General features: G+C 62.5%; 1 protein-coding gene across 1 annotated transcript; it reads right to left on the reverse strand.

Moving 5' to 3' along the window:
- Positions 1–1,291: 1,291 nt before the first annotated feature.
- Positions 1,292–8,321, reverse strand: SLC2A6 (solute carrier family 2 member 6). The gene is made up of 10 exons (XM_045563923.1): positions 8,140–8,321; positions 7,443–7,605; positions 6,276–6,482; positions 5,532–5,631; positions 4,731–4,942; positions 4,261–4,413; positions 3,522–3,630; positions 3,195–3,380; positions 2,962–3,107; positions 1,292–2,101 (listed from the first exon to the last, which is right to left on the reverse strand). The coding sequence occupies exons 1-10, from the start codon at positions 8,229–8,231 to the stop codon at positions 1,946–1,948; spliced, it is 1,524 nt and encodes a 507-aa protein (XP_045419879.1). The 5' UTR covers positions 8,232–8,321; the 3' UTR covers positions 1,292–1,945.
- Positions 8,322–12,653: the final 4,332 nt, after the last annotated feature.

Genomic DNA, 12,653 nt, shown 5'->3' on the forward strand with positions numbered 1-12,653 from the left:
GTGTGGAAAACGCTCGCTCTGGGCGGAGCCCCGGCCCTGCCCGGGCCCCAGGCTCCCGGAGCTCAGGGACGGAGTCTTGCTGTGGAGACACCAGCCCGCCACTGTGCCAGGGCTGTTCCCAGGACCTGTCGGGCCTGTCCGCGTTGGGGGCAGGAACACAGGCTCTCAGGCCGGGAGAGGGGGCACTCGGGGCCTGCTCACGACTGCTCTGGGGACTCATCAGTGGGTTCCTGGGTCACCAGCAGCCCTCTGAGGACCTGGCCAGGCGAGCCCCAGGGTGGCAGGGACATCACAGTGTGGCTGGCTTGGTGGGACATGTGCCTTCAGGGTTCCTCAGGCCACTGCTGGGTTCAAAGGGCTGTGTTTGTGTGTGTCTGTCTTCTCCCGAGTGCAGTGCTGAGACCTGTCGTGTGTGTGTGTGTGTGTGTGTGTGTGCGCGCACAAGACCTGTCTACCTCCCAGGGGGGCAAGGCCCTGCCTGCCCTCTGCTCTCTTGCCCAGGTGCCGGGGCTCTGGGTCCCTCCAGCCCCTGCCCGAGGAGCATCACTGGCAGCAGGAGGAGGGGCTGGCTGTGTGTCAGGAAGGTCATACCTGTGCCCTGTGGGGAAGCTGGGTGGGTGCTGGGCAGGCCATGGGGTTGGATGCAGAGGTGGACAGGCCCTTGGTCACAGGCCGGAGTGGGTAAGTCACTTGCCCGAGGTTCCCAGTGAGTCCAGAGCTGTGTGGTCCTGGAGCTTGTGACCCCATTTCCCGCCAGAAGCCCCGTTAGTCGGGGGGACCTGCCTGGCCAGGAATGTCTGTCCCTGTGGCTGAGGGCTCCGCTCCTGCCCTAGTGTCTGCACTGCGCGGTGGAGCCCGTGTGCCCCTCACTGTTTGGCCTGTGTCTTGAGCAATAAAGCAAGGCTGGAGTCTGTGGGCTTGTTCCCTGTTGTCTGCCTGTCCCCTCTGCCTCCGGGGCCCTCGTGTAGAGTGGTAGGGATGTCCCCAGCCCAGCTGAGCAGGGGCCATGGGCCCAGGAAATAATCACAGGTGCTGTCCCGAGCCTGCTTAGCATCTCAGACAGGGAGAGTGACGTGCCCAAGGCCACTCAGCTGGGCAGTGCTGAGCGTTAGGGGCTGAGCCGGGCTGGGCCCCCTCACGCCGCCTGCCTCTCCTTCCCTTTGCTGCACTGTGGCTCAGGTTGGGTGGCCGCAGAAGGGCCCGTTGCCTGGCAACCGTGACAGAGCTTGGGCCTAGCCTGGCTGCTGGTGAGGGGCTTCCTCTCCTGGAGTAGACCCCACTCTCTCCGCTCTAGGGCTGCAGGCCTGGTTCCTTTATTTTTATAAATAGGGTGAACACAGTTTGCAGACGGGAGACCCCCGTTACCAGAGGCTGGACTGGGCAGGAGGAAGTGGCCGCACTGGGTCCTGTGCCTGGCTCTCAGAAGTCCAGAATGTCCCCCGGGGTGACCGCAGACTCCTGTGGGGGCAGTGGCCCGTCTTCGTCCCATAGGCCAGATGCTTGATGGTGGCTGAGTGATCAGAACAGGACATGTGCCTGCCACGTTCCTGCCTCCAGCCGTGTTCTGTCCTCACCTCGGCCTTCTGTGGGGAGTGTCCTCCTCACATGAGTGAGGAACAGGCCCCGGGTTGCCCAGCAGGGCCTGGTCCTGGGCTAGGCCGTGTGCTCTCTGGTGGCCTGTGGCTGCCTCCTCTCCCTGCAGGTCTTGGCTAAAGTGCCGGAACACGGTGGGCGACCTGAGCCGGGGACTGGGGCAGGACAGCGGTGCCGCCTGGCTAGAGCCGAGAGCCATGCTCCGGTGGGCCCTGGCCGCCCTTGGCGTGTCGTCGTCTGTCGTGGCTGGCAGCAGGGATTGCTGCTGCCTCCTGGTCCCAGGCTGCAGGTTTTCGGCCGACGCAGAGGCCTGGCTGCCCAGTGGTTTGGCACCCCAGGCGGGGATGTGGACCTAGCGCAGGAAGGACCTCCTCCCGGTGCGGAAGAAGGATTCTATCTGCTCCAGTGACCGGCCCTTGGTCTCGGGCACGCAGCAGCCCGTGAACACCAGGTTCACCAAGCAGACGGCCGCGAAGAAGAAGAAAGGCACCTGGAGACCAAAGGCGTTCTGGGGGTGCAGAGGGGGGCGCTGGGTCACACAGGGGGAGCCCCAGGGACCTCCCACCCCAGGACGCGCTCGTGGGCCCTGCTGGCATCAGCCAGATGTGTGGGGGCCCTCACCTGGTCCTTGCCCTGCCCAGAGACCTCCCAGGGCTCCCCACTGCTTCCAGGACAAAGCCTGAGTGTTTGGGCGTGGCCTCTGGGGCCTTGACTTTCGTCTGGGGCTGGCTTAGGACTTCCTGCCTGCCTGGCAGCCAGGGCCGCAGCCGCATCGCGGGCATCACCTCCACCCTGGTGCTCAGCACTCCAGCCCGGGGGAGGCTGCCACCGTGGGCTGGCCGGGCATGCTGTTCTGGGCCACCGCGGGCGGACTTAGCACTCTGGACACTCTGCCCTCCCCCAGCCAGCCTGCCCTGACCACTGGGCAGACCAGGCCAGGCGTTCGCCCAAGCGGCCCGATTGGTTCTGCCTTGTGGGAACCTGTGGCTGGGACTCAGGTTCTGGCTGGTCTCAGGCCTGTTGGTTTGGACCGGGGGGTGGGAGGGAGCGTGCCCGTGTGCCCTAGGGCGAGCCACTGCGACCAGCGCCCGGGACCGCGAGGGAGATGGGGCACATCGGGTGTGGCTCAGTGCGCTCCCGGCAGGGGCCTGGGCTGTGTCCTGCCTGGCCCGGGAGATGACCTGACTTCTCAGAGCAGTTCCCCAGGCTCCTTCCTGTTTCTTGCAAAGAGGAGTCTTTGCCGGGTTGTCACTTGACTGCTTTTGGCCTCGGCATTGAGGGGTGTGTGCTCATCAAACCCTGTAAGGGACCGATGGCCCACGAGACAAGTCCTCAGCACAGCCTCAGGGCCCCGGGGCTGAGACTCACCACCACCAGCAGGAAGGACTTGGTGAGCATGAAGGCGGTGAGCCAGCTGGCCAGCACGCAGAGCCCCGAGGCCACGCCGCGGGCACGCAGGGGCAGGATCTCAGACATGAGCAGCCAGGTGATGGGCCCCCAGCCCATGGCGTAGCCTGCCGGGGCGGGAAGGGGCAGGCTCAGGCCCCTCTCCAGCCACTCCCGTGCACATCACCCACACCTCGGGCCACGGCCACACCTACCCATGATGAAGAGCATGGTGGCCAGGAGGGGCACCAGGGTGAGGTAGTTGACGGGTGTGGCCAGGGGCTGCTCTGGGCCCCCGAGTGGCGCGTTCTCAAGGCCCATGGTGCTGTTGGGGGTCGGAGACCTCGGACCAAAGTGGACGTACAGCCCCAGCGTCAGGTTGGCAGCAAACATGACGGTTGCTGTGGACAGACCGGCGGCCCTCGTGGGGCCAGGACCCTGTGAGCTGGCTGCTGCTCTGGAAGCTCCTGTCTGGTGGCCGCCACACGGCTGGCCACGCAGCAGCTGAGGGGAGAGCGGGGGTGCTGGGGCGGGGCACTCACCCGAGACGAAGAGCAGGACCTTGCGGCCGGCGAGGTCCATGGTGAGGGCAGCAATCAGCACGGACAGGAGCCTCACGGCCCCCACGATGGCAGCGTCATCCTGCGGGGGCTTCAGGGAGGGGGGCGACTGGGGCTGAGACACCGTGTGCCTGCTTCTGTCCCCCCACCACGCCGCACCCTGTCCCCAAGGGGCCGCAGGGTGCTCAGGCCCACAGCCCTGGTGGTCATGGCTCCTTTGGGGCACTGGGCTGTGAGCACCTGCCATGCGCCAGGCACCTTCCCTGCACACCTGCCGTAGCCCTCGGGGCCTCCTGGGCAGGGGCACATCTGTGCCCACCACTGTGCCCAGCTGGCACAGAATCCAGGCGTGACAACGACTGTTGCTAATCTTCAGATCTCGTCTGGCTCAGAGCTCAGGACAGCCCCGTGGAGCCAGGCTGCTATCTCTGTCTTGCAGAGAAGAAAGCGGAAGTGACTTCTCATCAAGGGCAGAAGCCACGGGGGCTCTGAACCTGGGGTCCACGGTCCCAAGAGGTCCACATTTCTATAACCTGGTTTCCTTTGTGATCCTGTGTATTTTCTTTTAAAACATTTAAACTCGACTTAAAAGCATTCTGAGAATAGATGCGTGGCACAGATTTCAGATGTGCTGTCTCCCTGGCACCTGGCACAGGGCAGGTGCTCATTCAGGGTCGGGGGTTCCCTGTCCCCCGAGCTAGCGCGAGCCCCGCACACTGACCAGCAGGACGGCGGTGCTGTCAAAGATGGGCTGCAGGTAGACCAGGATGGGGGTGATGCCCGTCAGCTGCTGCAGGAGACGCATCAGCAAGGCGATGGCGACGGGCCGGTACACGTGGGGGTCCCGGGCCTCGGCCCACGACACTCGGCTGCTCTGGAAACATGAGGCCGCTGCTGAGGCTTTGCCATCCTCTCTGGCAGGTGCCACCCTGCCCTGGACTGCCTGGGGCTAGGCGAGAGGCCCCTTCCTTCCCTCCTCCAGGAAAGAACCAGCCCACTAGGCAGCCGGTTGGGGGGGCTGCGGACAGGCCACCCACCCCTAGCCCTGGGCTCTTGGACTGGCGGGAACTTTTGTCCTTGTTTTCCAAGAAGAGCAACCAAGGCTCAGAAAGGCCTCGTGACTGGCCAGGGCCACACGGGGCTGGGTGCTGCGGCTGGCCTGCCAGCCTGGGCAACCTGCCCCTCCCGCACCTGTCTCCGGATGTTGTCCTGGATCTGCTCGAACTCCCACTGGACGTCGGCGTCGGCCCCGCGCAGCCAGGCCAGCGCCTGCAGCGCCTCCTCGTCCTTGCCCCGCGAGAGCAGGAAGCGCGGGGAGTTGGGCATGACGCTGAGCAGCAGGATCATGGTGAGCACCGGGGCCTCTCCGGCCACAGCCAGCCAGCGCCACGGCAGCAGGAGGCCTGGGGGAGGAGGAGCCGGGTCCAGGCCAGGCAGAGCCCCTCCCTCTGGAGCCCTGAGCAACCTCATCTGTCCTTCAAGGTCTAGCCCAGGGACTACCCCTACAGGAAGCCTACTCGGATTGCCCCAGGACTCCTTGATCTGGGGGGCGGGGGCAGGGGTGTGTGTGCAGGCATTGTCCAGTCCTTGGCACACAGTGGGAGGTCCTTGGAGGGTCTCAAGGCCCATGGCAGGGTGAGGGGCATAGGCCAAGCAGGCAAGGCCCTGGGCCTCGACCCCCAAAGCCGACCCCACCTCCACCACAGCAGCTGCTCTCTGATCTCTGTTCTGTGTGGACTTCCCATCCGAGATTGATCAGAGCGCTCTGCTGTTGAAAGGTGGTCTGACAATTGTGGCTTGTGAGTCAGGAGAAGCCCTCACCGCCCAGTTAGGGATGGGGCCTGTCACTACAGGGGGGCAGGCAATTGCCTGGAGGTGTACAGGGGGTGGCTGGGTGGGGCCAGGAAGCCAGGCCCCCAGCCCGGGTCTGCTCTAGGGCGTGTTTGTTCCCTTCCATGGCCCCGCACACAGGAGGTGCAGGGTGATACTTGCCAAGGGCGTAGAGGGACAGGGATCCAAAGACTGCCATGAGCTGGGGCGTGGCCCCCAGGGCCCCACGAACACCTGGGGGAGCAATCTCAGACACGTAGACCTGCAAGACACCCGCCCCCAGGCTTCGGTGGGAATGCAGGATCCTGGGCCTGGCTGAGGTGGGAGGGGGGCCCCTGTGAACCGTGGCTTTTGGGGCTTCTGGTGGGTTCTGTCCTGATCATGACTCGCTGCATGACCTTGGGCAGCCTGCCTGACCTCCCTCTGGCCTCAATTTCCCTAACCATAAAGTGAGCAGAAGCGCTCAGCTCTGAGACAGTAAGTAGCACAGGGCTGGCAGGCGAGTCGGCTCCTCCCAGGGATCGCTGTCCCTGCTGGCCGGGCCAGCTGGCTGGGCATGTGCCGAGCCCTGGATAAGATAAGGCTGGCAGGGGTGTGGCACGGGCAGGGGCTTCCCCTTTCCCACCCATTGCTCAATGAGGGTTTTCTCCAATTGAGCAATGCATCTGCCCATGGCCAAGAAATGGAGTAGAAAGTTTGGAAAGTCCAGAGTGGGGGCAGCTGGGGACATGGGGACAATTTCCCCAAAAGTAGGTGTCCGGGTAAGGGTGAGCCAAGGTTCCCAGAGCAGCTGCAGGGAAGGCAGACATTCTCATGACAGAGCACGGGGACCGAGAGGCCTTGGCCAAACAGTGGCTCAGCACCTACTCAAGGCAGTGGGGCCCAGCTGGGAAGTCCTGGCCTTACCGGGATGCAGGCGGCTGTGAGCCCCCCAGCGAAGCCCGTCAGCATCCTCCCCAGCAGCAGCATCCAGAGGCCGTGGGCACCCGCCATGAGCGCATAGCCGGCCGCCGAGGGCACAGCTGAGAACATGATGCTGAGCTTGCGGCCCAGGAGGTCGTTGAGCACCATGGCGCTGAGGCCCCCAGCAGCAGCTCCCAAGGTGAACACAGACTGTGGAGACAAGGGGGTGCTCAGACACACCCCCCGATAGGCACCCCGTCTCCCATTAGCGCCCGGAGACAACTTCTTTCCCAGGCCCGCCCCAGGAGCCGTCCAGGACTCTGGCCTCCTGTCTCCCGAGGTGTAAAAGCAGTGTCTGGACAACCGTCTGTTAGGGACGTCACAACGGGAAGTCCTGCTCTAGGAAGGAGGTGGCACCACATGTCCACCGTGGTTCTGTCCAGCTTCATGTTTAAGTGTCTACCAATTTAATATGGGAGAATTCTGGGACTTGAAGGCCCTGGGACTTTAAGATTTGAAGAGTGAAGTGGCCAGGACCCAGTCTGGACTCTGCTGCTAGTGGGATTTGGGCACATTGCGCAGCCTGTCCGAGCCTCAGTTTCCTCAGCTGTATTATGGGGAGGGTGATAGCTCCTACCTCGTGGGGGTTGGCCCTGGGAGTCCCTGGGCTCCCGTGTAGTGCCCAGTACCCGCCAGGCACATACTAAGTGCTCAGTAAAGCTTGGGTACTGTCTTAGCTACTATGCTGGAATTCTAAATTTGAGTTTGAAATTCTAGAATCTGCGTCTCTTGGGGTCTTCCTCTCTGTTAGTGCACAGTCTGTCCTGGGACAGTCCTCTTCCCAGTGGCACTGATGCCCTGCCCCCTGCATGCAGGGAGGTGTCTGCGCTGCTGTGGCAGCCTGGCTGTGGGTACAGGGGCGAGGTGGAGACCCTGAAGGACGCAGCCCCAGCGCTGCTTCCTGCCCTTCTCCACTGGCTCTCACTTCCTCATCAGAGCAATCTGGCCTCACCCCAGGCCCCGGGGCGGCCTGGGGTGGGTGGGGGAAGGGGTGCCAGGGCCCTGCAGGGGGCGTCCCAGGGCAGAGCTTTTGGGAGGTCCCTAGCTAGGGACAGAGGTCAGTGGGTCCCAGCTCCCCCAGCCCCCTCCTGCTCAGAGCATGGTCCTTACCCCAAACCAGGATGCCTGGCTTTTGGTGAGATGCAGGTCCGGATCCAAGGAGTGCTCCAGGGCCGGGATGACGGGGGACGTGTAGACCAGGGCATACCCAAAGCTGAAATTGCCCAGCACGGCGGCGAAGGTGGCCAGGAACACCCTTTTGTTCTGCAGGGCCCTGGTGAGGATGGTGGACAAAAGGACCAGGGTCTGAGTCCCTCCGGTAACTGCTGCCTTTCCTGAGCCCAGTGGCCACCCACCTCAGCGGGCAGCACTGGGGACCAGGGCCATTCAGATTGGTGCCCCCCCCGGGGGGGGCCTGAGCACCAGCTACTGGGGAGATTCCCAGGCCTTTAGCCCACGGCTGTGGCCAAGACACTGGTGCTGGAGCTCTTTTCTCCAGAAGAGGCAGCTTGGGTTCTGCCTCCCGCTTGGCTGCTGAAGGCTTGCTGTGTGACCTCAGGCAAGCCCCTCACCCTCTCTGGGCCTCAGCCATCTATTATGTGCTAGTTGGGGGATAGGCCCTGTACTCCATTGGGTCGTCCCATCCCTAAGGGGGGCCAGTTCCTGAAATAGGACTAGAGCGTCTGGGGCAGGAGGAACCTTGGCGGCCACTCACCGAAGGTCAGAGGAGGCCCAGGGCCGGACCCGCTGGAGGGGACCAGGGCCATCCCAGCCCCCACCCGCAGCTCCCAAGCCCGGCGACTCTCACCCCACTCGCGCCCTCTCCCCCGGCGACGGGGGCGGCTTCTCGGGGAAGGTGTCATAGTCCAGGCCCTCGGCTCCCAGCAGGGGCTCCTGCATGGCCGGCTGTCCGCGGCGAGGAGCAGGCGCAGGCGGCAGCGGTGCGGAGCATCCGCCCAGCCCGCAGCGGACCCGGACCGGCGAGGCTCCGCCCCTCGGCCGCGATTGGCTGCGGGGCGGCCCTGCAGAGCCGCGCCCGCCAATGGGGCGGCCGCTGGCCGTGCGGATGCTCGGATGCGGCTTCCCGGGCGCGGCCACCGCGTGCGCCCCGGGCCGCGTCTGCGGGGGTCCGGCGGGGCAGAGTCCTCGCGGGCGGCGCCCACGGTGACCCCGAGGAGGAGGAGGAGGAGGAGGAAGCGCGAGCGCGGAGGGGAAGCGGCTCGCAAGGTGGCGCCGCGAGCCCTTGTCCCGCGCGCCTACTCCCGCCCTCCCCGCCGCGGCGCGCCCCGGCCCCGCCCCGGGCCCCGCGCCCCTCGGGCCGGGTGGGTCGGGGGCGCCCCGGGGCGGCGCGGCGGGGAGTGGCGGGCGGTGCGGTTACGGCGGGATACGCGTCCTCACCCGCCCCTCGCTTCTGACTGTGGACGGAACTCGGGCTTGTTGCAAACCATCCAGGTGCTAAGATAAAATTAAAATATAAGGAAAACAGAAACGGACCATTCCCGGGAAGCTCCTCCGCAAAACAATGGCACAGCGGCCCCAGTTCTCCCCTTGGGCTTTCTCAGCAAGAGGCTGAGTCGGCCCGTTCTGCTGGAGGGATGTGCCCGTGTAGTTTTAAACTGATCCTTTGTTGTTGAATATTGGGCTATTTCCAAATTTTAGCTATTAAAGTAGTAAAGCATTTTTATAAAGTTATATTCCCTTTTATTTTAGTTGAAACACAACCCTAGCAGAACAGTGGAGAAAATGGAGACAGGAAAGCACGTCCATCCCGGTCAGCCTAGCGCGGGGCGGTTCAGTCTCTTTCTTTCTCTCCCCGGGTCTGCCCTGCACCCTGCCGCGGGCTGGGCCGTGCAGCCCTGGGACCAGCTTCCTTGCAGGGTAGCGTTTTCCTGTCCTGGAGAGCAGCGGCGTTCGACTCAGGCACCCCCAGTAAATGGTGGTAATGTCGCGCAGGCCTCGTAACCATGTTTTAAAACTGAGGTAGGACAGATCTTAAACGTACAGCGCCATGAGTCGCCCTTTGTGGGCAGCCTGAGTCGCTGGCCAGACCCAGAAACAGATTTCCATTACCCAGGAAGTCCCGGACGCCCCTCCCCGGCCTGCCCCCCTCCCCAGGTCTCACTACTATGATTTCTGCTTTTGTGGGTTAGGTTTCCTTCTCTTGAATTTCATATAACGGAACCATACTCTTTTGTTTCTGGCTTTTTTAAAAAAACATATCTTTTCTTTTAAAATCAACTTTATAGGCTGGGCATGGTGGCATGTGCCTGCAGTGCCAGCACTTTGGGAGGCTGAGGCGGGAAGAGCCCTAGAGCCCAGGAGTTGCAGGCTGCAGTGAGCTATGATTGCACCACTGCTCTCCAGCCTGGGCGACAGAGCAAGACCCTGTCTTTAAAAAATAAAATAAAATAAAATAAAATAATTTTATTAAGGTATAATTTATATACAGTAAAAGGAACCCATTTTAAGCGTACAGTTTGATGAGCTTTGACAACTATATAGCCCTTCCATCAAGATATAGAACAGTTCCATCCTTCTAGAAGATTCCTTTGTGCCTCTCTGAGGTCAATCTCCTTTACCCCCTCCCCAGGAAACTGCTGGTCTGCTTTCTGTGACTGTAGATTAGATCGGCCCTTCCTAGAGTTCCCTACAAAGAGAACCATATATTAAGTGCTCTTTTTTGTCTGCCTTCTTTGATCAGCATGTTCGTGAGTTTTGTCCCTTTTCATTGCTGCATAGTATCACACAGTGTGGATGTACCAGTCTGTGTACCCTTGGATCGACAGTTGGGCTACTTCCAGTTTTTGGCTAAAAGAGTAAAGCTGGTATGAATCTTCTTATGCATAGCCCTGTTTTAACGGCTCTTGAAGGTTCTACTAAGTGGATGAGCCTGAATTTGCTAATGAATCTTCTGTCAAGGGCATTAAGGCTGTTTCAAACAGTAGGGGCAGAAAAGGTGTGACCCTTTTCCTGACCCACCATCAGGGTCATGGCTGACACCCCTATAACAAAAGACAGGTTCACACGAGAAAAGCATAGGTTTATGTAATCAAAGTGTTAGGTGACACGGGAGCCTGGAGACCTGAGGACGCAGGGGGAGCTGTCTGTCCTTGTGCTCTGGTTCCACGAGGACTGGGCAGCCCTGTGGGATGTGGCTGGGCAGTGGAGGGACCTGACAGGAGCAGACCTAGGGCACCCGCAGGCCTGTCTGTGCGGAGCCTCCCTGGCCTCTCTGTGAGCGCCCTTCCTCCCGGGGCTGGGGCAGGCCCTCTGCATGGAGGGTCTGTGACCACAGTCAGACAAGGTAGGTCAGAGGACTTCTTTATGGCCGGCTCCTACACAGGCAGAGGATTAGAGTCCCATTTCTAGGTTTTACAGCCGAGTTTGGGGGAGAGGGATTCTGGTTTCTACGACTTGATTTTGGGGGGAAAGAGAGGTGGGAGATGGGGGGCAGGAGCAGGGCAGAGAGACGTGGGCTTCCCAGGCCTCCGGCCTCCTTAGCTTCAGAGGACTCAGTGTCAGAAAGCGCCCTTCTGGGCCCCAGTGAAACATTTTTGCTCTTAAAATTAACATGAACATCTTTGTCTTTAAAGGATAATTTCCTTCTGCAGGGTTTTTTGTGTTCTCTAAAGCCTGTTATAAGCCTCCCCCGGGTGGGCACCCCACCTTCTCTCCTGCCCACTCTCTCCTGGGCCTGTCCCAGACAGGCTGCTTGGGGACCTGGCCTCAGAAGGGTGCGTGGGGACCCTCCTCCCCTCCACGGCACTGGTGTGCAGGGGGTGTCTGGAAGCCCAGGCTGACTTGATCCAGAGCCTGCACCCCTTCCATGGCATGTCCTCCCCCAGGAGGGAAGTCTCACTTCAGAACAGCAGAAAGAGGGCTCGTTTGGGGAGCCCTGGCTCTGCCCTGTGGCCCGGGACAGCTGCTGCCCTTCCCTCTCATCTGGACACACCCATAGCTGGGGTGACGTTGTGGCTCCTGGCTGGGGCCCTCCCTCTCTGTCACCCCGACTCAGCCCCTCCCTGAGGGAGGCCACAGGGAGGTGGGTTCTGTAGAGGAAAGATCTCAAGTGGATCCACTCAGGCTACAGCTTTCCTGTGCCTGTCGCTGGGCAATGTGGCCGTGGAGGGGCAGGCCCAGCGCAGGACGTGGGCCCCATGGCTAGAAGGTAAGCGGGCCTTGCACACCCAGCTGGGTAGGAGGGACAAGCCTGGGGCTGCAGCCTGGGGCCAGGGTCCCGGGAGGGCCGGGCAGAGACCATTCCCGGTCCTGGATTGACCCCATCCCTGGCTGGTCCAGGAAACTGGATCTTAGCAAACAACCTGGTCTGAACTGTGCCCATGTGCAGGGGAGGGGCCTGAGGCCCCGGCCCAGGAAGCTGCTTGCTGTGTGCCCGGCCTCAGGCTGCCCTGTGGCCTCGGCCAACCTCCGGGGCTTCTCCGGAGCCACTCTGCCTGCTGAGCCCCGCCTTCTCATCTGTGAGGTGCACGTAGCCTGGTGCCCACCTTGTGGCTCCCTGCAGCTCCTGCCGCCTCACGGAGGTCCTGCAGACCAGTCTGACAGCTCCCGAGTGCTGGGAAACAGGCCAAGCTGCGTGCCAAGCTGTCTGAGGGGCACAGTAAGGCTGAACCTGACTTTCCAGCCCCAGGTATCTCTAGGGGGAAGGCCAGGAGGTGAGGAGTGAGTGCCAGGGGGTGGTTATGTCATGTGATCCTTAACTTCCCCTGTGGTCTTCTTCACCCCCATTTTACAGAGGAGAAAACTGAGCGTTGGGGCCACTGCCCATGGTCACTTCTGGGGCACCTCATGGCCCCCTGTTCTGGCCTGTGCCCCCCATCAGGCCTTCCCCAGGGTGTGGGACGGGAGGGGCAGGCAGAGGGTGGGCAGGTGGGGCCCTTCGCAGAGGGGCCCCTGCCCTCCGGTTCCTCCTTCCTACAGATGGGCCGCCCAGGGCCCCCCGAGGAGAAGGTCTCTGCCACGCAGCTGTCCAATGTCCCCGACGCCGGCAGAGATGGCCATGGTGATGCCCTCCCTGGCCCTGAAGACTCGGACATGGTGCCCTCCGTGGCCCTGGCTGTGGCCCTAGTTCTGCTGTTCCTCCTGCTCTCGGCCTGGCTGGTGTGGCCCCACCCAGGCCCCCCCTAATGTGGGTTCCAGGGCACGGAGGGGGCGACCCCGGATGGGCCTGGCAGAGTCGGGGAGGCAAGCAGAGTGACACCAGCGACCTCAGGGCGTCGGGCCTCCCAGCCACACTGAGCGGAAGGGAACAGCAGCCCAGGCGGGACCCCAGGGGGCTCCCAGGCCCCCCGCTGGAGCCCCAGA

This window comes from Lemur catta, chromosome 10, assembly GCF_020740605.2.
Source record: "Lemur catta isolate mLemCat1 chromosome 10, mLemCat1.pri, whole genome shotgun sequence".
Lineage (NCBI taxonomy): Eukaryota > Metazoa > Chordata > Mammalia > Primates > Lemuridae > Lemur > Lemur catta.